The 25,651-nt window shown below is 51.7% G+C and overlaps 1 protein-coding gene across 2 annotated transcripts; it reads right to left on the reverse strand.

Moving 5' to 3' along the window:
• Positions 1-585: 585 nt before the first annotated feature.
• On the reverse strand, positions 586-7,789 carry ZDHHC22 (zinc finger DHHC-type palmitoyltransferase 22). 2 transcript variants are annotated; one of them, XM_040600562.1, is made up of 2 exons: positions 6,842-7,782; positions 586-2,619 (listed from the first exon to the last, which is right to left on the reverse strand). In XM_040600562.1, exons 1-2 carry the CDS (start codon positions 7,401-7,403, stop codon positions 2,354-2,356), a joined length of 828 nt encoding a protein of 275 aa, XP_040456496.1. In that variant the 5' UTR covers positions 7,404-7,782; the 3' UTR covers positions 586-2,353. The 2 variants fall into 2 exon arrangements, with proteins under 2 accessions (XP_040456496.1, XP_040456497.1); XM_040600563.1 differs by lacking the exon at positions 586-2,619 and adding an exon at positions 5,748-6,355 and having other exon boundaries at positions 6,842-7,789.
• Positions 7,790-25,651: the final 17,862 nt, after the last annotated feature.

Here is a 25,651-nt window from a genome sequence, read left to right on the forward strand (position 1 = left end):
CTGGGACTGCAGCATCAATCAAACGCCAAAAGCAGAGGGTGAGGGTGTCAAACCATGATTTCTGCTGACGTGAGGGAGCTGCTGGCTGAAATGTTGGGAGCCTGTTGCCTTTAGAAATACACGAAAGGGAAGAAGTGGGATCAACCAGTCCGTGGAATAAAAATAATCCTGGGAATCCTTCCAAGGCAAGGTGTATGGCACGAGGCACTGGCTCTGGTTCCAGCGACAAGGTGACTGTCTGCTCACCTTGATGCCATCGTGCCAGTGAGGAATAATTTACGTCAGGATGCTGTTTGTGGGCAATGATAGTAGCTTAATTTTCTGTAGCTTTCAGTTGAGGTTGATAGTGTAATTCATAAACAGTAATTAAAATGGGTCTGCAAGTTGGTTATTAGATGCATTTTTAGATTGGCCATTACATTAAAGTGGAAAGGGTGAAAGGACTCGTCCAAAATCCTATGATATGAATTATCGGCAAAGCCAATAAAAAAATCCTAACTTTTTCCTTCAACATGTCTGTGTGTATGCTGTAACAAATGTACGGAGACAGCTGATGAACTGTCAAAAAGCACAATACAACTCGTGTAAAAAAACAGAACACTTTTTATTGTCACTGTTAGTGAAAATACAGCCTATTACACATGGAAAGATCGGTGTGTTCATGCGAACACATACAGTGTGGAAGGATGTGTATCCTATATGTTTTAATTATCCAGCTAAGGGTTTTTCCAGTATATTTTCATGGTTTCTCTGTTTATCACGACAGACTTTGTTATTGATCCAAACGTGTATACAAGTGTGAAGCACTGAAAGACAGTTACAAAGCCTGTAGGAATGAGTGCCCCTGTTCTGGCTCATGAGAAATGGAAGGATGAAAGCAAGTGCCTTCCCCTACCTGGGATGCACCGAGAGCATTTCTGAGGAAGAAAAAACATTTTTGACGGCTTGTCAGCATACTCTCCTGCTGCCTATTCAAGAGAAGCAATGGATTCCTATCCAGCCCACATAAGCTGATGCAGTTTGCCAAAATGGAGGCTTCTTGTTGCAGCTGCTGGGAAAGCCAGCGCTATGATCCTGGTAGAGATGTCATGGTATCCTTTCTTAAGGCATTAGCATAGGATCTCAGCACTGATCTCAAGGGCTGTTGCTGCAGCTAGAAAACAACTGACACATTAGGCTGATTAATCCCTGTAGTAATTCCATTAACCTCCTTAATGGAGTTCTAACATGCATGAATTTACCCCTCTGCAGCAATGTGAGAGGGAATTGTCCTGGAGAGCCTGTAAACTATGGTGTGGCAGGGATGTCCGAGGTAAATTTTTTTTTGTTTGTTTTAGTGCAAAGTGACGCATCCTGGCCAGCTGGAAAACCTTCCTGTCTTCTGGGATTTTGAACTCTTCACAGCACTAATGGTGCGGGTGCCCCCTGCGAGGGGGTGATGCATCAGGGCTCAGCCACGTCAGCAGGGCTCTTGGCACCCTTCTGACACCTCTGTCTCTCTCACAGGCACGCATAGCCTGCCTAATCACACAGCTTCTCAAACACAGCTTTTTCATTCACCTTTGTGGTTTTCTCTCCTTGTGCCTCCATCTGATCGTGATTTATCCGCTCGCTGCTCCCTGTCAGAAGGGCAGCTTTGCCTGGACTGTGTCATTGGGCAAAGGACTGCTAAAAATAAGTAGCAGAGCTACAGTCCTGACATATCATTGCATAGGGAGAAGATCAAGAAGAGAAATGAGAAATTCTGCATTTCCCTCTGTTTTCTTCCTGATTTTCTAGCCTGTGGAGAGAAGGTTTACCTGCTGCATTAGCCACGTGCATAGCCTGCTCCTAGGGCAGCTTGATTGCATTGCAGTTCTGTCATTAAAGGCTTCTCAGTAATGTGAAGTTACCTCAAGTATATAAAAGCCAAAAAGGCACCCTGCAAAACCCTCCCAAGGAACAGACGCTGTTCTTGCCATCTACCACAACAGCCCAGGCTCTCTGAAAGCTCCTGCTGCAGTTCGTTAGGGTTTGTATAGGGTGGCTGATGGGGCTGGGGCTGGAGCAGTCAGGCAGGGAGCCACAGGAGGTTCTGACTAATTTTTCTGCTAGTTCAAAGACTGTTGCCACATACGCAGATGCAGTGGTGTGACTACTAAGCTGCAGTTATCTCTTCATCTACGTGGTTTCTGATCTCCTAGTTAATATGCTAAATTTATTCTGTTTGATACCCAGTCCTTTCCTCCCCCAGAGGCTGTAATCCCAAGAGATGGAGTAGCCCAGCTCTTTAGCGATCCAGGAGACAGTGGGAGAGAACAGGAGAGGTGATGTGTGCATGAGATGCACACACACACACACACACATGGGTATTTTATTTCTCTTTCTGCCTATGGTAGTCACTTCCCACGTTCAACACAGGGATGAGAAGTCCTAGCAGCCACCTCTTGCCAAAGACCTCTTGCAGGTTCTCCCTCCAGGGCCGGGCTCTTACCGCCATCCCCTTCCGCACCTGGTACCGTGTCTGCCCACGCAGGATCAGCAGCATCTGGTGGCAGCAGAAGCCGGCGCAGGCCAGTCCGATCCCAAGCCAGAGGTAGAGCATGAGGATGACGAACATCTCAGAGCTAAGGAGAGCTCCTGCAGACCAAAAGTCAGGGGGAGGGAGGAAAATTAAAGGAAAGAGTTTAGACACACCTCACACAGCAGTGTAACACCCAGCCCCGAGAACCGATGGGCCATGAGTGGGGAGTTAGGAACAAGGCAGGCTGGTTGATCTAACGATATAAAATCGTTTCCGTTGTAGCGTCTGATGCAATGGACCCCACTGGGGAAAAAAATGGGATAATGATCCCCATACACTTCTCCCTTTGCTGTTAATGTGAGGATCTAGATTACAGGGGCAAATTCAGCCAGAAGTGAAGCATGTCTGTAAGACTTCAGCGCTGTTTTGAAGAATGGTTAATTTATTTAAGAATCTACCTGCTTGTCAGTGAATCTAAGTTTTCCAGGTTTCTTTTGAAAAGAGATGTGGGTCCTACAGCATGCAGATGCTTCTAGAAGCCTTACTGTGTGCATTGATACTAGGCAGAAAGGTTTTGGATTTTTCTCTCTCTCTCTAATATGTTAAAAAAGAAAAATAAATCAGTAATGACTTTCCTACCACTGGGCAAAGGCAGTTTTCATATGAATGCAAGAAACAGATAATTTAAAAAATGCAATCCAAATTCCTTTTTTAAAGCTGTGCTAGAATACTCAAAATACTTTGTAGGTCTGAAGCTCCTAATTCAACATGTTTTGTGTTGTATATTTACGCTGAGACTATTTACATAAAAATATTCTGTGGACCTTTTCCTCTACAATGATTTTAGATCTCCTTCTGGAAAACATTAGTGTAATAGCAGGTATCACTGAGTGACCTTTCAGTGTGTAGGCAGACCTAAACCCATTAAAATAATATTCTCTGTGTGTGCATATGAATGTGTACACATATATTTTGTGTATATTGGTGTATTACTAAACACCCATATTTACACACAGACACACAAAGAAAATTAAATGTGTGTCAATACTGATATAAATAGCTGGTATCCTCTCACTGGTTCTTGCGAGGTTTAGGAATGAAAAAGCTCTCACGTGCTCCCATCCCTCTGGAAGCCCACGGGGCAGACTTGGGCAGGTGAAAGCTCTGGTTGCTCTAAGGCCCTACAGAAGCAATTCTGCTGGAGCAGAGATGGCATGGGCAGCAGAGGTGTGTGGCGGCCTCAGGTTTTAGGTTCAATACAAGGGTGGCTGGACAAGCATCTCTGGCTTCTCTTATACAGAAGGCTGGATTAGGTAGTGTCATCTGTTCTTGCAGTCTGTGAATCCTGGCTTCCCCACCTGGCAGTGCTGCAAGTGAGAGATCGGGGCTGACCCATGACAATCATGTCAAGCTTTGGGCTCAGCCAGCAGGCTCCTCTGAGGATGATTTGTAAGGACACTGACTACAGCCTCCAGCTTTCAGAGATTGTCCTCACTTGAAAAAGGCACAGGAGTCATTCAGTTTTCTTCCTAAATGCAATGTCATCTTTCCCTTCTCGTTAGATCCCATTCAGCTCAGTGGGCCTTGTATGCAATGCAGCAAGGGAGGAACAAGCCCCTTAGGACGATGACAAATCCTCATACCAATTCTGTCGGAATAACTTAATCTATCAGGTAGGAAGCCCAGAGCTAAATACGGGCTTCTCTACCCCTCTTTTGCTGGCCCAGAGTGTGCCAGACATTTGTTCTTTCCTGCAGCTGATGTTCAGATGGGATATGGAGAAAGACAGCTATTTTCCTTAGAGCCTTTGCAAGGCATCTGTAAGCTTTATTTCTATGAGCTGCTCATATTCAACATCAAGAAAGTAATTACCCTTGTTTCCCTTTGCAAATATTAAGCATCTCTGAGCCGTGCTTTCCACATATATGGGTTTTTTTAACCTTTTCTTCAGGTTACCTACATAAAGCATTTTCTATAATTTCTTTTGTGGATCCAGTCTGGCCAGTGTTTACAAAGGTGCTCTTCCTTTGTCCCTCATCGCCACAGTCCATTTTAGTCTCGGATTCACTTCTGCTCTAACTGACCTGATGTGATCTCAAGCTTATTGGCATATATTATCCATGCCAGAAAAGCTGAATCACAGACTGAAATTATAGGCTCTGGGTCAGATTCTGAAATCCATGCCTGAGCACAGTCTGGGCAGAATGAGCCAACTGAAAATTTTTCCAGCAGGAAAGCAGGGAACACTCAGTTGACATAAGACCAGGAAATTCACCCTTCATGCTCCTTTACTCCTCCTCCAGTGCAGAGGACATGAGGGATAAGAAGAAGGGTAAAGCATTTCCTTGATGTAACAGTGCTCTCTTTGGATCCTACCACAACCCTTAAGTAACAGTTATGTTAGCTAAAAAATATCAGATGGACAACCCCTCCAGGTAACTATTCCAGGCTGTGGTTTTCTTTCCTGTACTGGAGATTAAATGCACCAGTAGAAACCCAGTTTGCCCTTCCTCCCAAGCAACTGGGGTGCCCCGTGGCCGTATATTGCTGTGTGAAGCAGCAGTTCTCACCCCATCTGAGCTGGAGGTTTGGTGGGAGCTGCTGTCTCTTGAGGGTGTTTTGGCTCCCAGTTCCCAGCCCTGCACCCAGCCCGGTGGTGTCCCACTCAGACACTGCCCACGGGCTGCCTGTGGCACTGCAGTTGCTGCCACCAGAGCTGGGGCACTTCAGTGGCTCTTCAAACATAAGCCAGGACCGGCTCGGTGTAGATGAGCCCTCAGAGTCAGAGAGAGAGAACTAATTCCCTGGTAATTTCCTCCCACATCCCTGCTCCCCCTCCCAGGCTGCTGTGCTGAGCAGAGCTTAGCAGAGCAGACCAGAAAATCATTCCCAGTGTTTTTAATGCTAGTGAAGCTTGTGCAACATTATTTACAAAAATTCTTCTGCTTGGAAAAATGACTCCATAAAAATGTCATGGCAGGATTTCATGTTTATTGTCTCTCAGTGATTACCATGACAAATCTGCTAATTTGCCAAGTAGAGAGATATTTGTTTGTTTTCAGATGGCAACCCTGCAAACCCAGCCTGGAATCTGAAAAGCAAGCTGGGGCCTCTCTGGCTCCTGTATCCCCAGCAGTGGAGACTCCACACTCAGATCATAATCAACTCTTCTGGTGATGGTGCACGAGCCAAAACAGAGTCCAGTCCCTTCTTACCGAGATCAGCTGAATCTGCAAAGCTAAAATATATGGCATACCTATTTTAGTCTAACGAAAGCTGATCTAAGTGTGCAAGGTATGAGCTGCATAGTGGGGGAAAGGCATTTTTCTGCAGTCACTTTCAGGGCAGAGGAACAGTCTAGGCTACCTGCACAGTCTCTTCTCTGAGATCAGGTTTTACCTAGCTCTTGGGTTTGCACGGGGGAAGGGCTGAGGCTGGAGAGTTTGAGGGCATGCTGAAAGGTGAAGAGGCAAGGCTGTAAGAGCAGAGGAAGAGTTATGGGAGCAGAATCAGGAGGGGGAAGGGTTGTGGAGATTTATGGAAAGGCAGGGAGAGAGAGGAAATGGGAAGAAGCAGAAGGAAGGGTAAGGGATGGGGACAAGGAGAAAGAGAGAGATGCTTTTGAGTGGAGGTCTTGCAAAGAGCAGGAACAGAGAATTTCCCCTGGTTCTCTGCGGACTTCTGTCCCAGACTAGGGTCATAAGAAAGGTGCCTTATCCTGTCCCATTAACTCCTCTCTTGGTTTCTGTTGCCTTAACCCCAATTCTCCTGTGCTGGAGGGATGGCAAGGTCTCAGCCAGTCTGTGCTGGCAGGAGGCAGGAGGTGAGTGGCAGCGGAGGCGGTGAGTGGACCTGGAAGAAGGGAATGAGAATATCTCCACTGGGATACAGGGAACCTGCAGACTTGTAGGATACAAAATCCTACAGACCTCCCACCTCTGCCTGTAGGACAGGCAAAAGATCCCCTTCACCTGTAGTACAATGAGCGAAATCCCTCTCCTTCGTCTAATTGCAACACACTCCCTGCACAACAGATAGCCCTGTTCTGTCACTGGCAAGCTGGTTATGGGGCGTTTTCCAGAGCCTAACACATTACTAATAGGTCTGTGGCTATAACCTGGCTGGGTCCCAACCTCTATTTCAGGTGAATCAAAGTCCTTTGCAGAGGCTCTCTCTAGCCTCCAAAGAGGGCTTTGATGAACACAGCCAGCTGTCCCTCTTGCCCATTTCCCCACCACTGCTCCCCACACACAGCTATCCGAGGAAGATCATGTCCCCCCAACCCCAGGAGCCCTGGAGGAGGAACAGGGTCCTCATCTCCCAGGAAGGAGTCCTTACCTGAGAAGAATTGGCTGATGGAGTGAGGCAGAAGAGTGAGGAAGGCCAGCGGGTTCGCAAAGGACATGGAAAGTGCAGCAGAAATGTAAGCCATGCCTGCCACCAGGGAGTCGAGGCAAGCCAGGGAGGTGTAGAGGCAGAACATGATGAAGTTTCGCATGTTCCTGCTCCCGATGCAGTTCCCTGTGAAGAAACAGTGGTGGTCATGCCTCTGGGTGACTCTGGCACACAGTCTACAGAAGTGAGTGCTAGGCAAGGCTGAGCCAGGGGACCTGCTTCCATCCAGCCAGTCCGCCACCACTTCGGCTCCTTTGCCCAAGTTTAAGCCCTTGCCCAAGTCCTCGGGGGAGCTCTGGATCACAAGGATGTAGTTGCCCATGGCATTAGTTGAGAGGAAGAGGAAGAGGGCCCCATGCAGCAGAGCAGGAGAGAAAAGTGGGGTGGTGGAAGGGTCTCTGAACATGCTGGGGATGAAGAGAAAGATCTGGAGGACGAAGGTCACTAGGGAGATGCACAAGAAGTAGGCTGGAGCGACAACATTGAGCAACCTGAGAACTAGCATTGCGGATTACGTTCCTGCAGGGGAAAGCAAGGAGAGAAGGAACATCACCGCTCCGGCTGCACACTTCATCCTTCCATTTCCTGCCGGTCCCGGCCCCGCTGCCTCCGGCAAACGTCCCCCGAGGGGCTCTCGCCCCCGCCCCACGGCCCCGGGCGGGTCGGGGCAAGGGGACAGCCCGTGGGCAGCGACCGCTTCCCGGCGCCCAGAGGAGACCCCCGGCGCCTGGCTCCGGGCACTTGCGGCGGCGATGCCCCGGCGGGGCTGCGGAGGCTGGAAGGGAGAGCCGGCTCCCGCGGCGGCCGGCGCTGTGGGCACCGCTCTGCTCGCCCAGCACCGTCCCTCTGCCAGGCAGGGTCAGTTTTGGTATTGCATGAGAAGAAAAAAGGTGGTGCTGGAGGAGGGGGGAGTGAATTGGAGGAAGGGGGGGGAGGAGAAGGGGAGGGGGGAGAGGTTGCTCTAATCCACTGCAATACGGATCAAATCCAATGCTCTAATTTATCCCTTAAAGCCACGGATCTACAGATTACCTCTTTGACCGCTGCCCTGTTCTGCACGAAATTAGAAAATGCACAAAACAGCTGGTGAAGTGCTGTCCGGATGCAACCTGCGGCGCTGGGCTACCGAGCCGGGCGGCCCCGCAACCGCAGCCGCAGCTCCGGCCGGGCACGGCGCATCCCCGCCGGGCGGGCGGCCCCGGGGCTCAGCCCGCATCGCCGGGGCACAGGCGAGCCCGGGGGACCGAACGCAGCGGGGAGCTGGCTGGGTGGCGGTGTGGGTGCCCCGGCACCCCCAGCACCCCCTCGCCGCCAGCCCCAGGGGTTCCCCAGAGCCTCGGTGTCTGCAGAGCCCCCGCGGCTCGGGGCCCCGCGGCGCTGGGGGCTGCACGCCGCCACCTTGCAGTCCCCTTGTCCCCGGGCGCGGCGGGTGCCGCCCGGTACCGGCGTGTCTGCTGCCGCTCCGGCCGCCCCCGGCCATGCCGAACTCCCCCCGCAGCCAAGCCGGAGGCAGCCCGGCGCCTGCCTTGCCCTGCCTCCCTCTCTCCCTCCCCCTCTCCCCTCCCCTCCGGCTCTTTTACTGTCCCGCCAGCTTCGGCCTTGTCCCTGTCCTGTTCCCCCCCTCTGTCCCTGCCCAGTGTCTGTCTCCGTCTCACGCGCTGTCTCTCGCCCTGTGCTTTTCAGCCCTTGTCCTCTCCTCTCCCGCTCCCTCCCTCCCTCCCTCCCTCTCCTTTCCCAGTCCTGTTCTTGCCCGGTTCTCTCTCTCCCCCGATTCTGTCCGTGTCCTGTCGCTCCCCTTGCCAGTGTCCCTGCCCATGTCCCTGCCTCGGCCCGGCCCGTGTCCCTGCCCGTGTCCCTGCCCCGCCCGCGTCCCTGCCCGTGTCCCTTCCCCACCCGTGTCCCTGCCCATGTCCCTGCCCGTGTCCCTTCCCGTGTCCCTGCTCGTGTCCCCGCCTGTGTCCCCGCGGCGCGGCCCGGAGCTGTCCCTTCAGCACCACCCGCGGCTGCGGCGGGTCCCTCCGCCTCCCTGCGCGCACGGCCCGGGCCCTGGGTAGGGGACGGGTGACCCTGGGGCCCTGAGGCCCTGGCAAGTGCCACCGGGAGAGCAGGGGGGTGGGAAGGGACGTCCTGCCTCTCCAGCCCGCAGAGCATCCTCGCGTCCCACGGTGTGGGCGAGGGAGGTGGGGGGAGGCCTCTGCACGCCCCCCTGCCACCCCAAAGCTGCCCCTGTTGCAACCAGCGCCTGATGTAAGGGGAAATTTAGGGGAGAGACTCTGCAGTTCAAAGCCTCCCTGGGTTTTCAGGGCACCTCTGCACAACAGCAGGTAGCTAGGAAAGGCTTTGGGCCGGGCAGGTGGTGCCTGGGCAGTATGACATGCTGGTAGAAGCTTTGCGACATGTTTGCCCTCTGACAGCTGCACACCCTCAGCCCCCTCTGCCCACCCACGCAGTCCTTGTACTGTCTACACAGGCGCTGTGTACAGCCTCTCCCTCTCCTGCACACCTACGTGCTGCACCTTCCTAGCTCTGGTGAAAAGCATCCCCATCTCCCTCCACAGAGAAGCCACCCGTGACATGGGAAGGGGAGAGGAGGGGGCTGCTGGCTGCAGCTTTGGCCCTGGGGACACTCAGACTGCACTGGTCAAAAGTCAAAGAAAGGTGGTGGGTTTAACTTCATCTTAGGTCCTAGGCTCACTGGCCAGCCTCTCAGCACAGGCTCTGCTTCTCCAAAAGAGATTCTCCTTTTGCCAGAAGGTTCAGAGCAAAACTCAACTGTGTTTCATGTCTCAGTTTCCAGGGAGAGAGGTCTGGAGGAGAGGGTGGCTGCGGCTGTCTCCTGCACGAGTACTGGCATGGAGGGTGGTGACAGCCACCCAGCGTTCAAGGGTTCTTTATCAGGAATAACTTTTTTTCTTGGATAACTTTCATGATGCAACATTTCTCAGAAAAACGGTGGCAATAATAAAAGCAAGCACAAACCAGCCTGTAGGCACTGGATTTGTGGTGACAAACAACTAAGAGACACCTTCAGCAGAACAGGAGGGAAAGCAGCTCAGAGCTGCTCTGGCTCTCACTCCCACCTCCCTCGTTCTCCTGTCACGACTACTGAGAATAAAAATTCTCCAATATTCCCTCAACTCATCAATTTAAAGTAGATGGAGGCTTGCAGCAGACATACATGACCCAGCCTGATTTTATCTTTAAATAATCAGTGTTTTCTCCATGTTTTAATGGCTTATATCAAAATCATAATAATAAAAAGAAATTACAGACAAACCTTTTCATGTCATGAAAGACTCCTGACTGAAGGAACTACATGTCATGAAAGACATTAATCCTGCCTGCATAGGGAGCATCATAAGCTGTAGTCAAAGGGGAAGGAGGGAGGGAAGGAAGGAAGGGAGGAAGGGAGGAAGGGAGGAAGGGAGGAAGGGAGGGAGGGAGGGAGGGAGGGAGGGAGGGAGGGAGGGAGGGAGGGAGGGAGGAAGGAAGGAAGGAAGGAAGGAAGGAAGGAAGGAAGGAAGGAAGGAAGGAAGGAAGGAAGGAAGGAAGGAAGGAAGGAAGGAAGGAAGGAAGGAAGGAAGGAAGGAAGGAAGGAAGGAAGGAAGGAAGGAAGGAAGGAAGGAAGGAAGGAAGGAAGGAGGGAAGGAAGGAAGGAAGGAAGGAAGGAAGGAGGGAAGGAAGGAAGGAGGGAAGGAAGGAAGGAAGGAAGGAAGGAAGGAAGGAAGGAAGGAAGGAAGGAAGGAAGGAAGGAAGGAAGGAAGGAAGGAAGGAAGGAGGGAAGGAAGGAAGGAGGGAAGGAAGGAAGGAGGGAAGGAAGGAAGGAAGGAAGGAAGGAAGGAAGGAAGGAAGGAAGGAAGGAAGGAAGGAAGGAAGGGAGGGAGGGAGGGAGGGAGGGAGGGAGGGAGGAAGGGAGGGAGGGAGGGATGGAGGGAGGAGGAAGGAAGGAAGGAATTGAGGAAGGAAGGAGTGGAGGAAGGAAGGAAGGCAGGAAGGAAGGAAGGAAGGAAGGAAGGAAGGAAGGAAGGAAGGAAGGAAGGAAGGAAGGAAGGAAGGAAGGAAGGAAGGAAGGAAGGAAGGAAGGAAGGAAGGAAGGAAGGAAGGAAGGAAGGAAGGAAGGAAGGAGGGAAGGAAGGAAGGAGGGAAGGAAGGAAGGAAGGAAGGAAGGAAGGAAGGAAGGAAGGAAGGAAGGAAGGAAGGAAGGAAGGAAGGAAGGAAGGAAGGAGGGAAGGAAGGAAGGAGGGAAGGAAGGAAGGAGGGAAGGAAGGAAGGAAGGAAGGAAGGAAGGAAGGAAGGAAGGAAGGAAGGAAGGAAGGAAGGAAGGAGGGAAGGAAGGAAGGAGGGAAGGAAGGAAGGAAGGAAGGAAGGAAGGAAGGAAGGAAGGAAGGAAGGAAGGAAGGAAGGAAGGAAGGAAGGAAGGAAGGAAGGAAGGAAGGAAGGAAGGAAGGAAGGAAGGAAGGAAGGAAGGAAGGAAGGAAGGAAGGAAGGAAGGGAAGGGAAGGAGGAACAGGACAGGGCAGGTCAAGAAAGTGAAGTGAAGTGAAGTGAAGTGAAGTGAAGTGAAGTGAAGTGAAGTGAAGTGAAGTGAAGTGAAGGGAAGGGAAGGGAAGGGAAGGGAAGGGAAGGGAAGGGAAGGGAAGGGAAGGGAAGGGAAGGGAAGGGAAGGGAAGGGAAGGGAAGGGAAGGGAAGGGAAGGGAAGGGAAGGGAAGGGAAGGGAAGGGAAGGGAAGGGAAGGGAAGGGAAGGGAAGGGAAGGGAAGGGAAGGGAAGGGAAGGGAAGGGAAGGGAAGGGAAGGGAAGGGAAGGGAAGGGAAGGGAAGGGAAGGGAAAACTGTTTTCCACTGGAATGAAAGAATGGTGAAGCAGATTATCCCCCACAATATCATTAAAATGCTCCTGCAAATTGATGCTTATGATTTGTCACTGTCAAAATACTGGCTTCATATTTTAGAATATAGTAAAAAAAATTCCTCTTTCAGTGCTGTTGTTCTTATATGATGAGCTGTTGGCAGGATGAGGGAGAAGTTGTCTGGGGATGAATTTGCCCATGCATGTGCATGTGTTTATAAGAGAGAGATATGGGTAAATAAGGAGATTAGCATGGGGATTAAGTGAATAATGAGAACAGTAGTTAATTGGGAACAAGCATTAAAAAGTAACAATATTTACTGCAGGAATTTGATTTTCTCGCACTGTAAACTCAACAACATGAGAGAACTTGGATGTGTGGCACTCAGAAATATGATCTCCCTTTTCCTTCTCTGGAGTGATAGCATTTCCCTGGACAGAGTCTGTTTGTGACCCAGGAGATGGAGTCTTTCCCCATCCTGCTTTTCAACTGCAGGTAAATCATTTCACCTATGTGTCAAGATTTTCCTGTCTTGAATAGGGTAGGGATTATGCTATATGCCTCTCTCTGGAAGACCTTGACAGCTGGGCTTGAGGAGCACCTGTAAGAACAATTTATTGTTGTTATTATCTACTGTGCAGATGTTGTCCCAAAATTAGCACAGCGTACTGCTGCCAGTCCCTCTCTTTCACCCCAGCCTTGATGTTGCTGAGCGTCACCACCACGCTCTCCCCTGCTGACCACTTGTGTGGAGGGGCTTTCTCTGGTATAGGCTCTTTCCCAGTATGTCCCCTTGGCAAGCAGGGTGGGAAACCACTGGTGTAATCTATGCAGTTGTCAGCCAGAGGGTGTTTTCATCTTCTAGTTCAATAACCTGGGCTACATTTGATGATGACTGGCAGATGACAGTTTCGGTAGCTTGGTCCCTGAATCTCCTAGTTCCTTGTGCTCAGACATTTTAAGCAGAATAAAATACATTTACAGGTGATGTCATGCTCTGATACAGCCTGCTCAACATCTTTCAAGGTCTCACTTTAAATTGCCTCCCAAATTATGTATAATTTCTTGCAACTCAAAATGCGCATTGCTTCCGACAGCCCCATTAGTTTAGCATTCAGGATACAGTCTGATGGTGATTTTCCCCTGAAATGAGTGAGTTAATCTGTGCTATTTTCTGTGATAGTCTGGAAGAAATGAATGCCCTGTGCTGTAAACCCAGTGCTGCTTGCCTTAAATTATCAGCCTTAAATACAAGCCTTATCAAGTCTTTGTGAACTTTATTTTCCCCTATTTCCAGTTAGTTAGCTTTCACAATTTGAACACCCACAATGTCTGGAGAGGTTTCCTGTTTGGTTAGGTAAAGTTGAATGGCCACAAAAAGTACAATGTGAGGGCTGATGTCTTCATTTCAGCAATAAAACAAATTTAGCATGGTTAGCAGCAGAGCTGCATATCTTTATGCCAACCAGCTTCAAATCTGCCTGGGTGCAGACAGGAAAGCAGAGGAAAAGGGAGCTCAGGACCCTCTCATTCATCTCTGGGTTATGCTACTGAAGTTGTCAGGGTGGACCTGATCTTCCTGGAACAGAAACCTAATGACAAGCTCCTGCTTACAGTCAGAAATGACCTTCAGAGGCCAACTCAGCCATCTTTCCCAGTTCCTCCACATCCTTGCCCCAACTATACCTATCCCTTGCAGACAAAAGTCTGATCAAGTCCTGAAGATCTGTGATGATGGACATTCTCCACAGCCCCCAGGCAATCCATTCAGTTCATTGTTATCCTTTCAGAGTATTTCCTGCTGCCTAGCTTGACACTCCCTGGCAGCAGTCGAAGGCTTAGTCCTTATCCCATGCCCAGTGGATACAGAGGAAGGTGAATACTTCCCTCTCTCTGGTATTTTATGTACTTGAAAGCTGCTACCATGTCTTGCCTAGATGAAGTCACCTTATTGCCTCAGTCTTTCCTCTTGGGTTGTGTTTTGTAAACCTCCAAAAGGAGGACTGAAGGACCTGGGCTATTGCTTCCATTGTTGGAAGTACCTGAGAGCTGAGGGGCACCCGACACTGCGGCCAGGCAGATTGACAGCGTAGTTTTGGGCAGCCGGGTTTTAATCATTTTGACACAGATTGCCACTTGTGCTGCATCGGTTGTGCTGGGGGTTTCAGTGAGGAGGACGCTTATTAACAACAGGAGAGGGGGTAACTAAGCAGTTGACAGATGGTCATGACTTTAGCACACTGTCAAGTGTGTGCTGCATCTGAATTTATGACTGAAGCTACTGAACCTCTTTCTCAGCTCCCATCTGGCCAATCTTCACCTGCTCCCCCCACCCTTCCTTCAAGGGCAGTGTTGAGAAAGAAAGGGGGTTTATACAGCCATATCTCCTGCCCCAGTGTGCTGAGCTTTCCCCAGGCTGAAACAGTGGCTGTTTTCTCATTACAAACCTCCCAGCGATGATACAGTGTAAAACTGAGCTGGGAGTAATGCTTGGTGTACAAGGTATTTATACAGGGACACGTTATGATCCAGCTAGTGCCATACATGGACAACTAATCCAAATACTTCTAAAGTAAATGAGTAAATAATCTGCCACATAACAACATATCCATGGTTTGTTATATCTTTCTATTTGAGAGACATTTTCAGGTCAATAAGCCATGTGGATGAAGAGGAGAATTGGCATTGAAGGGGAAAAAAATGCACCTAGAAGCCCACTCTTCAAAAAGGCTTGTTCTCTATCTCTGTGACAGTGTTCTTTAGCAAATGGATTTCCAGCACTTCAGAAGACAGAGTGAAAAGTTTATTGACAAAGGGTCACTGGCCTCAAAATGAAGAATGAGTTGTTCAGTAGGCTGTAAAAGTTATTTTATGTCTATTGAATAAAACCCACCTTTGGAACATCTGAATAGCAACCCACCGCACAGACCGGGCTGTTGCCGCTTCTGTCACAAAGTCCAAGACTTGGGTGGCCTCAATAGTGTGAGCACTGCGGGTAAATTTAGACAAGGAAAAAAACCCTGGTTGCTTTCTAAGACATGTCTTAGAGGTCTTCTAACTCACAGTATTTTTTTTTAAACAGGACTTGATGCCTAGGGTACAAGGAAGGCCATCCTTCAAAACAATATTTGCATTTCTATGCTCTGCCTGAGTTGATGCTGCTACATGGGACTGCTGCTTGTCTGCAGGCAAGGAACTGACAGGATGGCTACAGTTCTCTGGTGCTGGCAGCGGCTAACAGGGGAAGTCCTGTGACTGTGGGATGCCAGCTGTTTACAGGTGCTTAATAAGGAATAGAGAGCTCTTGCCACAAAAAAAGAAATAAAATTAGAGCAGTCACTAACATTGCCTCATCCCGCATGAAAGTCCTTACATGTCTCCCTCTCCTTCTTAGCCTATCTATCTCCCTCATTCTTGGAGTCATACCAATATCTACACATCTTTTTTTGGGGAGCAGAAGAGAAAGACCAAATGGCCAACACGTTTCCAAGGAGTTGGAAATCATGTTGCTGACGATGCTCTGGGACGTTCTAGCTGGCCCATGCAATGAAGCGCCAGGCCTGTTTGAGAAAAGTGCTCTAAGTCACCGTTTACAGCACACCCTGCTGTGTTAGGAAAGCTCTCTCAAAAATCAACGTTGCACTCATTTGCTGCTTGCTGGTGGTGTCAGGAAACAAACTTTTTTTGCAGCTGTGTAAAGTTCAGTGCATCAGAGTGTAACAGCAGGAAGGGAAAATGTTGCTGCTAGGTGGGAAGGGACTGTTGCAGCAGGGAAGGCACTTATGGGCCTGAGCTCAGGCCAGGGCTGTTGTCCCTGACTGTGGTGTATCCACTCCTACATCTACTGGCCCTGAAGTTGCCCCTGAGCCCTTGTCCCCATAGTGGTGTGGGAAGCATCCCCCTAAGGGACCCAAGATCCTTCCCCTCACACGCCTACGGCTGCACCCTTCATCAAACCCTGCCCACAATGCTGGCTCGGCACCAGTATGGCACCAGCACAAGGAATGGCTGAATGCCAGGGGGAAAACCCCCACAGAAAATCTCAGGCAGTTAAAAGAAAAGAAAGAACAAGAGAAGGGGGAAGTACTACAGACATTTCTTCCTGCAAAACACTGAGCATCCTCTGCAGGTGTCTGGGTGCTCTCAAATTCTCATCATCCTCAGCAGGCTTCAGTATCAGACATTATACCCTGACAACAAGCTGCCAGCCTGGGACTTGGTGGGACCCTTCTTCATGCTTTCAAGATACTTTGGCTAGCGGGAAAAGTGCACAATAAAACGTTTCTTTTTGTTTCAGCTGACTGATTTGAAGCTCCTGAGCCATAAAACTCAAGCCAGATGAGCAGTCCCGTCACCCTCAGGTGAATATCACAGCAAGGAAAAGTATTGGACCAAGGTTCCTTTTGTTCTGCATCTTTTCCAGGCAGGACACTGCAGGAGCAGAGCTCTTAAGGAATAGAGAATTAAATGTAATTGGTGTTTATTACAGGGGAGGATTAAAACCCAAACAGGCTTGAATATGTGAGGGTGGTCACCTGAAGCAATCTGCCATCAGCAGAAGCAGCTACTGCTCCAGAAGTTGGACACTGTCCTCTTTCACAGAGGTGGCATCTCCCTCCCTGCCCCGAGCCGGTTGCCCAACCCTCATCCGCCATGCTCGGTGGCTGTTGAGCATCGTGTCAAATTTATATTTGGCACATCAAAGCGCAAGAGCCCTGGTCTTCCTTTCTGCTTGTGAAGTGTCATGCACACCTAGGGAATCCTATAAATAATAAATAACAATAACACATGCACATATTCATAACCAAGTCACTGTTTACATAGTGAATATTCAGCACCCACCAGATGGTTCTTCTTTCACTGCCTCCAAAATGGAAATGACCGGTTACTAAAGATAAAACATCCCTTCCCTTTTGCTGCTTCCCTAGGGCTCCTACTTGTTGTTCTCTTGCAGAACTGCCGTTCCCTAGAGAAGTAAGCCTTTCAGCCTTGGAAACAGTGAAATCAGATCTGAAATATGAAATGTTTCAGCAGGAACTGCAGATAAATGAACACAGCCTTAAATCAATTCCAGAAAATAGACTTGGATTAATCTTCCTGCCTGCTGCAGCAGCGCTCTGGGAGAAGCGATGTCTCTCCCTGCCATCACATGGCTGCTGCCCCTGCCATCAAGATGCTCTTCCGGTGGGTCTGTAAGAGCAGTTCCTAAATTACTTTGGCTCTGCAAAAATGTGAGCTATCAACTAGTGCGCTAGATGTGCTGTACACAACCACTCCCCCAGCCACACCGTGGGTGGCAATGGTTTTAGCTGACTGGTTTTTTTGGTACCTGGAGGATCAGGTTTTGCCTACTTCATTTCCACTAATATAACAGCACTAACAGCACCAGGAGCAGACACCAGGCCTCCAGCCACTCAGTGCTAAGTCACACACCATCTTGCTTCTTGTCCTTTTCTGTCCCCACATGTCATACACAAGTTGCCCAGCTCCATTAAAGGAGCAAGCTCCATCCCATCCCGCCTCATCCCATCAGGTAGCTTGGTATGAAGGATGCTCAGACTCTGGCAGATTTAGGAGGAGCTAGAGCCCAGGCACTTCCCTTCCTGAGCACATGTTCAAGCCCCGGACCTGGTGCAGAAGAAAGGATGCTATCCCTGCCAGCCAGGTGCCTACGTGGAGGGGATTCCCACACTGATCTCTGAGCAGGTCAAGGTGTTTTCTGTGCAGTCCTGAGATGTTTGCTCAGCCCCATCACCAGCCAGGGTGTCCTCTGGGCAGTTCTTTGTCCCTACTGACAATGAACAGCAACTTTTCCTGGTGCAGATCTGGTTTGCTTTAACAGAAGAACTTCAAAGCCCTGCTCAGGAAGAGGGTGGGAGGCAGAACCAGGTCCTCCTCTGAGGAGGCTAGAGGCAGCCCCATGTCCACTGGTTTCCAGCTCCCATATGGCCTGGACTCCCAGGGGGAGCAACTCTTCCTTTGTCCTGGGAGGATACAGGTATCCTTACAGATGTTGGGAGCGAACACCAGGCTCCTGAGGCCAATACCCCTTCTGGGCTGGGCAGGGCTGAAGGGTAAACTTTGGTCCAGTAATATCATCTCCCTAAATGAGCCAAAGAAAATTAGTTGAGATGCTACTTTCTATTCTCATCTGAAGGAAAAGAAAGCCATGATTTGATCATGGGTAGCTGTTTGCTAGGTTCCAGGAACCACCTGATATATTTGAGATGAAACAAATGAAGCCCTTAGTGCTGCTTTGAGTAAGGCCAAGGCGAGGCTGGTGGCACTGTACCAAGGGCAACCACACATCAGGCTGCCTGGAGAAAGGGTATGCTCCTGTCAGAGGGCAATTCCCCTTTCCAGGAGCTTCTGGGCATCTCCAAAGCCCGGTGGTGGTCCAGGGCCTACAGATCCAGTGTGGTGTCTGCTGTGGGGATGGCACCTTTGGCCTCACTCTCCCGCCTCCTCACCTGGGCGATTACTGAGGGAGGGAAACCCAACATGGGGCTGCAGTGGAGCAGCAGTGGATCTCCACAGCGGAGGATAACAGAGGACCACAGTGTCAAGGGCAAAGAAGGAGGCGAGTTATTCCCCTCTGAAGACTCAGTGAGGAGTTATGGGAGGAAACAGAGAAATGAGGGAAAAATATAAGGGAGAAGCCCCACAGCAGTGAGACGTGGGCTCTCTCCAGACTTCCCTCACTTGCTTCTCACAGATTCCTGTCCGGTGGACTTGGGGTGGCACAGCCAGTGCCCGGCCTCCCGAAACGCCTGCCCGAAGCAGAAGCCCCATGTGCTTGGCTGAGAGCTGGGGAAGGGGGGCAGTGGGCAGGCTGTGCCAGGGGGACAGCGGCCCTGTAGGGGAGCAGGGGCATGAGCCCTCTGGGGGCTCCGAGGGGAGCCTGGCGGGGGGCTCGGGATGGAGGGGTGGAGGGCAAGGCTGAAAGGAGCTGGGAAACAGGAGCAGAAGAGATGACGATGTGGGGATGGAGTGGGCTTCAGAGCAAGGGTGGGCGGGGTCGGGAAGAGCCGGCGGGGCGGCTGAGGTGATGGCCGGGTTGCGAGGGGCTCCGTGCAGTGGTCACCGGCACCCTCCCAGCCCCGGTCCTCCTCGTCGGCCCCCCCCCCCGGGCACCCCACCCCCGCCCCCCGCTCGGTTTCCATCGCTGCCGCCGGCCTCTCTGCGGCGCCTCCTCAGCCGAGGGGGAGCTGCGGGGCCGCCCGTGCCCGGTGAGCCCGGCGGCTCCCGGGGAACGGCCCGCGGCGGGGACTGCGGGTGGGCTGCGTGCGGGGCGGGGAGCGGCCCCCTGCGGCGCCGGGCGCGGCGGGAGTGCCGGGAGCAGCCGCCAGGTGGCGCTGAGAGCCCGCCGGGAGGGGCGGGGGGGGAGAAGGAGGAGGGAAGGAGGGAGAGGAGGAAGAGGAGGAGGGAGGGAAGAGAGGGAGAGGAGGAGGGAGGGAGAAGAAGAGGAGGATGGAGGGAGAGGAAGAGGAGGAGGGAGGGAGGGAGAGGAGGAAGAGGAGGAGGGAGGGAAGAGAGGGAGAGGAGGAGCGAGGGAGAAGAAGAGGAGGATGGAGGGAGAGGAAGAGGAGGAGGGAGGGAGGGAGAGGAGGAAGAGGAGGAGGGAGGGAAGAGAGGGAGAGGAGGAGCGAGGGAGAAGAAGAGGAGGATGGAGGGAGAGGAAGAGGAGAAGGGAGGGAGAGGGGGAAGAGGAGGGAGGGAGGGAGAGGAAGAGGAGGAGGGAGAGAGAAGAAGAGGAGGAGGGAGGGAGGGAGAGGAGGAGGAGGAAGGGAAGAGAGGAAGACACAGACACAGGCAAGCAGGGTCTTCTTCAGAGAAGCACGACCTCTTCGTATGCTCTCCCTTAGCAGAGAGGTGTCCAAAGCCAGTGGAGCAATGGCCAAGGTAAAGGGAGCCGCAATCCACCCTCCCTGCCACGGTGGGATCAAGTCACGACCCCAAAGCCTCCATCATCTCACCCATGGAGAAGGAGTGGCAAATGAAGGAGCTGCACAGGGAGGGAATCAGTGCAGACCACCTGCTTTGACCACCACAACTGACTTTTCCTATGGTACCTGCTTGCACATCCACAGCAGACAGCCTGGAGGTTCAGCTGGCTCCAGCCTGCCCATTAAATATGCCCCTGGAGGTCTCTTATCAAAATGCCATCTTATCAGAAGCTAACACAAACGGGGCAGGGCATTAGGAACCAAGCAGTGGGGAATGAACCAGCTGAGCAAGAGGTTTAGGTCGGTGGGCATGAGCCAGGCCCGTACCCCATGTACTACGTGGTGCTGTGGTGCTGTGTTGTCAGCCCACTGTGTTCCAGAGCTGATGGAGCTTGCTCGGCCCCCAGCCCCGTGCTCACCTCAGCAAGCCGCTGGGATGCTGCCCTGGCTGGGATGGCTGGGAGGCACCGGCATGTCCTGTGGCAGCTCTTCTGAGCCCAACTCTCCATCCCCCCTGGCACAAAAAAGGCAACGGGGTGGGGGGGTCAGATGGGGTGGGGTGAAGAGAGGTTTCAAGGGAGTCTGAAGATACAGAAGGAGTAGGAGAGTGGGAGCCCTGCAGTAAGATGGGGGCAGTGCCAGGGTGCAGAGGTGCTGCGGGGGGGGGCTGGGGGGCTGGGGGGCACACGTGGCCAGCTCATCCCTTCCCTGGGTCACCCAGACGTGGGGTTGCCACTATCATGGTTCGGGAGTCAAGCAGCTCAAGGGCATTTGTGGATGTGGGATGGGAGCCGACCATTACAACCTAAGGGAGACTTCTGCCCTGCCTCCCTCTCCAGCTCTGCTGGGGAGCCCCCAGCCCTGCAGCTGTGATCTCCCTTGGGAGGGCAGCGCTTTCTCCCCTGGCAGGATCCATCTGCACAGCTGCATCCCCCACCCACAGCTCCCCAAATTGCCACTGAGGAGGACTGCGGTCCTCACTGCAGGAGGGTAAAAGCTGCATCAGATGGGAATCTTATCCACCGCAGTGATTCATGCTCTGTTGCAACACAACTAAACCTGCTCCAGGAGTTCTCCAAGCTTTTGCCTGGGAGCCCCAGTGCTTTCTCCTTGTTTGTTACACCACGTATTATGTTGGTCACCAACAGAGAGCAAAGGAGCTGCTGCATCTGCCTTGTCTCAGTGTGCTAGAGCTCTCTCTGGGGCTCTCGGAAGTCTGCTGAAGTGGTGGCAGAGCTGCCAGTTGCTGAGCTATGGCGGAAGGTGCCTAAAGGAGCAAAAGCAGGGCTTCGGTGACCACCAGTGTTTCAGGGCTCTGCTTCTGTCACGGGGTGGCATTATTAGCCATTATAGCGTGTCAGTCACTCACATTTCCCTTGTAGTTTCAGTTCAGCTGAGCATTCCTAGCTCCTCCCTGGTGTAACTCCAGCCTGATAAAACCCTGTATTGCCTCTACCTGAGTGCTGGCTTCATTTCAGTGCATGTGGAAAGGAAGGGAGGGAGAAAGGAGATGCAAGAATCATGATGAATGAAGTTGAAGATGAAAAATTATGCACGCAGCAAAACCCTAGGTAAAGCCAGCACCGTGAACAAGGAAATTAATAAATAATTATTTGTTGATGACTAGGCTTAAATGTTGACTGTGATCCAGGCTAAGAAGTAGGTGAAAGTAGCAGGTGAGTGGGTCAAAAGAGCAATGAGGAGATGCTGAGCTCTTCATACAACATGTGGCTTACCTGGGGAACGCCTTGCTGCAAGGTGTTGCGGATGCCCACATTTTATATGGCTTCTGAATCTCTGTCAAGAATGATGTATTTGCCGATGCAGGAAGCCTGGTGCTGGTGAGTGGGAGAGGATGCCGCAGGAGCAGCCCTCCCACTCTGTTCTTAGGTTCTTTTCAAGGTGTTTGCTACTGGCTGCTTCCAGAACAGAATGCTAGTCTACACAAAATCCCTTTTCTGACAGAGGATAACCCTTCCTTTTTCCTTCCTTTTGGTCTTTTTTTTCATTCTGATGCTGTTCTGTACATGGAGGAAAGGTGAACGAGCTAGTTACTAACTATTTTCTTGAATATTTTGTATATGAGATGGCCTACTTAGAGTTAATGACTTTCATAAAGGACTGTGCCACCGTGCATTAGCTAGCTGTGCTGCTGGCAACTGTTTTAGCTGGGGAGCACATCAGTGCATTGAGCGTTTGCTCCCAGCAAGGCCGGACATGTGGGCAGAGGCACAGCCTGCACGCAGAGCCCCGTGTTTGGCCAGAATGGTAACATGGTTCATTACATGATGTGCATCTTCCTCACTGACTCTCCCGGCTCAGCCTGTCAGTTTACATCCTTCCTGCATAATCCACTGACATTCTCATTAAAACTACCATCACTTTTCCCCGGTATCTCTGCAATCGATCTTTCATTGCTCGCAGCATCATCACAAATGCCGTTTCCTGCTTCAGAAGGTCCAGTGCTCAGCCTGGATCTTCTTGTCTGCCAGGAATTACCAGTTGCACCTCCTTATACAGAGGGGTCATTTCCCTGAGATTTGCAGGAAAGATTTAACTCTGATCCATGACCTCCACTTCAAGCTCCATATAACCACATCTTTATTTTGTTTTTCTCTCACATACATGTGCATTAAGAGAGGGAATGTACTTTCCACAGAGTGAATGGACCTGCATTCCTACCTGTGTGCATCTCCAGACCACAAGGAAGCAACTCAGCATGCCCTGGGCTTTCAGAGCAGACACAGGGCCAGGTCAGAGCACCTGTCGGAGGTGGGCAGTGGGCCCAGCCTCTGGGGAAGTGCAGACTATCTGTCTGCAGACTAATGCAAGGATGTTTCATGCACAAAAGCTGGCTTGGTGTTATTGAGTGCCAGCCTGCAGGTCTAGAAGGAGATCTCCAATGGGTCCTTCTTCAAGGGTGTGAGCAAAGTGCTCTGTGTTGCAAAAGACAGGATCTGGGGAGGGAAAAGCGGAGGAACATTTAGTTAGTGGCAGAAGGCAGCGGTGAAAAGAGGAAAGCCCCAAGCAAGAAGCTGCACCAGTTGCTTGCAGTGATGCAGGAGCGGGTGGGAGCACCCACAGAGGCACAGCTAGTGGCAGTAGTGGGATGGCCGGGAGGGCTGGGGGTGCTAATTGTTGAGAGAAGCAGCTGGGTTTAAGATGCATTGGTGGCTTGAACAACTTGAGTTGCCTGAGCTGAGGGCCCAGCCACGGTGCCTTTTGGAGCAGAGCTGGTGGTGGCTGGGAAGCAGTGGGGACACCTTGCTTCCCCAGGCCAGCCAAAAACCTGAGATGTGGAGCCACAGAGAAATCCCATGCCTGTGAGCCACACTGCCCCACCTGAGTGGTAATTGGGAAAAGCCAATTAGCATTTTTTTAATGTAACTGATTAGTGCCTGGTCACGGAGCCTGAGTGGTGGGTGATGTTTGAAGCAGATTTGAAATTACAAGCATGCAGACACCAAACCACAAGGGAGCCAGTATGGGGGAGAGATGATTTCCCAGCTTAGCAGCTGTGGCCCCGGTTTCTCTGCTGTTCCCAATGGCAATCTGCCTTCAAAGAGCCCTGCAAAGGTCCAGGGTGAGGACTTGAAAATTAAGAAATTAACTTTTTTTTTAATTAACAGAACTGAGGTGGCTGGTATGATGGTGGCTCGGCCTCTGCTGCAGTTCTTCCCACCTCTCCTTTTGCAAAGCATGAGTCCCACGGCATCCAGTGGGAAGGGAGAAGCATATTGCTTGGGGGTGCCCGGCAGACCCCCGTGAAGGGTGCAGAGCCGGGGGTCAGCTGGGGGCCAGTGGCTGGGCTGTGGCTGGCATTGCCAACTGGTGCCCTGCAGCTCGCCTGTGCTCTGGGGACCCAGCAATGGTGCGGACTGAAAGAAGCTGCTGCCTACAGGAGCCTGTTTCCTTAGTTACGGCAGGCAGGAGGTATTTTGGGAAGGAGGCAGGCAGCGCTGGGAGAGGCAGGCAGGTCTCTGGAGAGGGCGGCTAACGCTGCCCTGGGGAGCAGGGTCTCTGGGTGGGCAAGGCAGGGTGCTTCACCAGCGCTCCCCTTATGCTGTGACTAAACTGCCCGGATTTCATTTTCTGGGTGTCTGCTCAGTGCCCTGGGGTCCAGCTGGAAGAAATGCCGAGCACCCAGGGCCGGGGCTGAAGTCAGCACAGTTGCAGTGCTGTGCCGGCCAGCCACAGGGGAAAGCACCCAGCATTGTTGGGTGAGCAAGCTTCAACCTCAGGTGTGAACTTCCACCCCTACCCTGGGGATAATCCTCCACTTGTCCCAGGGATGAGAAGAAATTCATTCCTGCCATAATGTAATGATGAGGAAAAAAATCCTCCAAGGAAACAAGTAATCCTGTCCTGGAAGCAGGGTGCAGGTAAGAAGCCTGGGGCTGCATCCAGGGCTGTGCTGTGCCAGCACCGGTCATTTTGTGCCTTTGCCCATTCCCAGCTCCACTTCCCAGGTGCCGTGTCCAGGCCTGCCCACACCACACGACCCCGTGAAGCTCCGCACTGGCTCCCACCCCTGCGCTGGGCAGGTGAGGGCTCTCGTCAATGCCTGCCTGCAGGCAAGCCCTGGCCGAGGGCTCGCAGGCTGTGCTCGCTGCACCCCAACTGGACCACCCATCCTGGTGAGGAGCAGCCAGCGAGGGGACATCCCAGCAGTGCCGTGCTGTGCCAGGCTGGGGGGCCACCCAGGGGCACAGACACAGCCTGATTGGCTTCAGGAACACGGAGTGGAGGCTAAAGGGTATTTTAGTTCCTGCACCCTTGAAGTCTGCCCCTGGCCTGCGCAAACTGCCCTTTTCCAGGGATATGCACCGACTCCACAGGGGTATTCAAAGGCACATCCCCGGCTAAAGGCCACACCTTTGCCAGCGTTTGGCTCCGAAGCTTGGAGACACTGGATCTGCCCAGGGAGAAGCCGTCAATCTTTTTTCTTAAACGTGGGCAAAATAGTCTTTTTCTCAGATGCGATGCTCAGGAACAGTTGTACCATCTTGCCTGATATGTGTCTAGACAAACTCAGCCTGAGTCCCTGAGCCTGCCTAGAGAAATTCAGCTTAAATATTAAAGCCGTAAGCAACGGAAAAGAGGAATTACAATGGGGAGCATCACACAGACAGCAGGACTCAGTGCTGCAGCTCCAGCTGTGAAGCAGCTCCCTGTGCCTCATCCTCCCCTGGCCCCTGGCTGTGGCTCCACGTCTCTCCCACGCTGCTGCAGGGTTATAAGCAGTGCAGGAAGGAGGTAACGGGCTCCTCCGCAGAGCTGGAGGCTGAGCCACATGCTGCTTGTGCTTCCAAGGCATGTGGAGGGACTTAAAAAAAGAGGATGCCTCAGCCTTTGTGAGACAGTACCTGTAACCTGGGCCAAAGTCACAGCCACCGAGGCCCAATACATAATAGAAAATGAAGGAGTTTTTTTCCTTGTTTGGATTCCTCTGTTCCCCTCTTGGTTTATAATTCTATTCTATTCCATTCCAGCTAGGCACAATATGGGCCAGAGTCAGGAAGAAACAAGTATCTGCAGGGAATGGCTTATGCACAGGGTAGGTTTGCCCAGCTTTGTGTGACCCTGATGTCTTGGTGGGCTAAGGGAGGGGGATGCGGGTGTTCGCTCCTTTGGGACTGGGCAGTTCACCAGCAACAAGGTCGCCAGCTCTCCTCAGAAGCCAAGATTTCCCAGCAGCATTTGCCAGTTTAAGTGATGAAGCATATTGGTTTCCAGTTCAGTAGGTCAGAGAAGCCACAGCTTATGAAAAACACAGTCTGCACTTGCAGAGAAGTAGGGTATTGAATACTGGGGACTCGGTGGCAGGTGAGTCACAAGGTATTTTAGAGAAGCCCCACAGATCCGCTTCTCCCACAAACCCCCGTTGCTCAGTGTTTGCAGAGCACATGTACTAAGCCAGCACAGTGCTCTCTGCTCTCCCCTGAGGCAGTGTCACCT

The sequence above is a fragment of the Falco naumanni genome, chromosome 7 (assembly GCF_017639655.2).
Source record: "Falco naumanni isolate bFalNau1 chromosome 7, bFalNau1.pat, whole genome shotgun sequence".
Lineage (NCBI taxonomy): Eukaryota > Metazoa > Chordata > Aves > Falconiformes > Falconidae > Falco > Falco naumanni.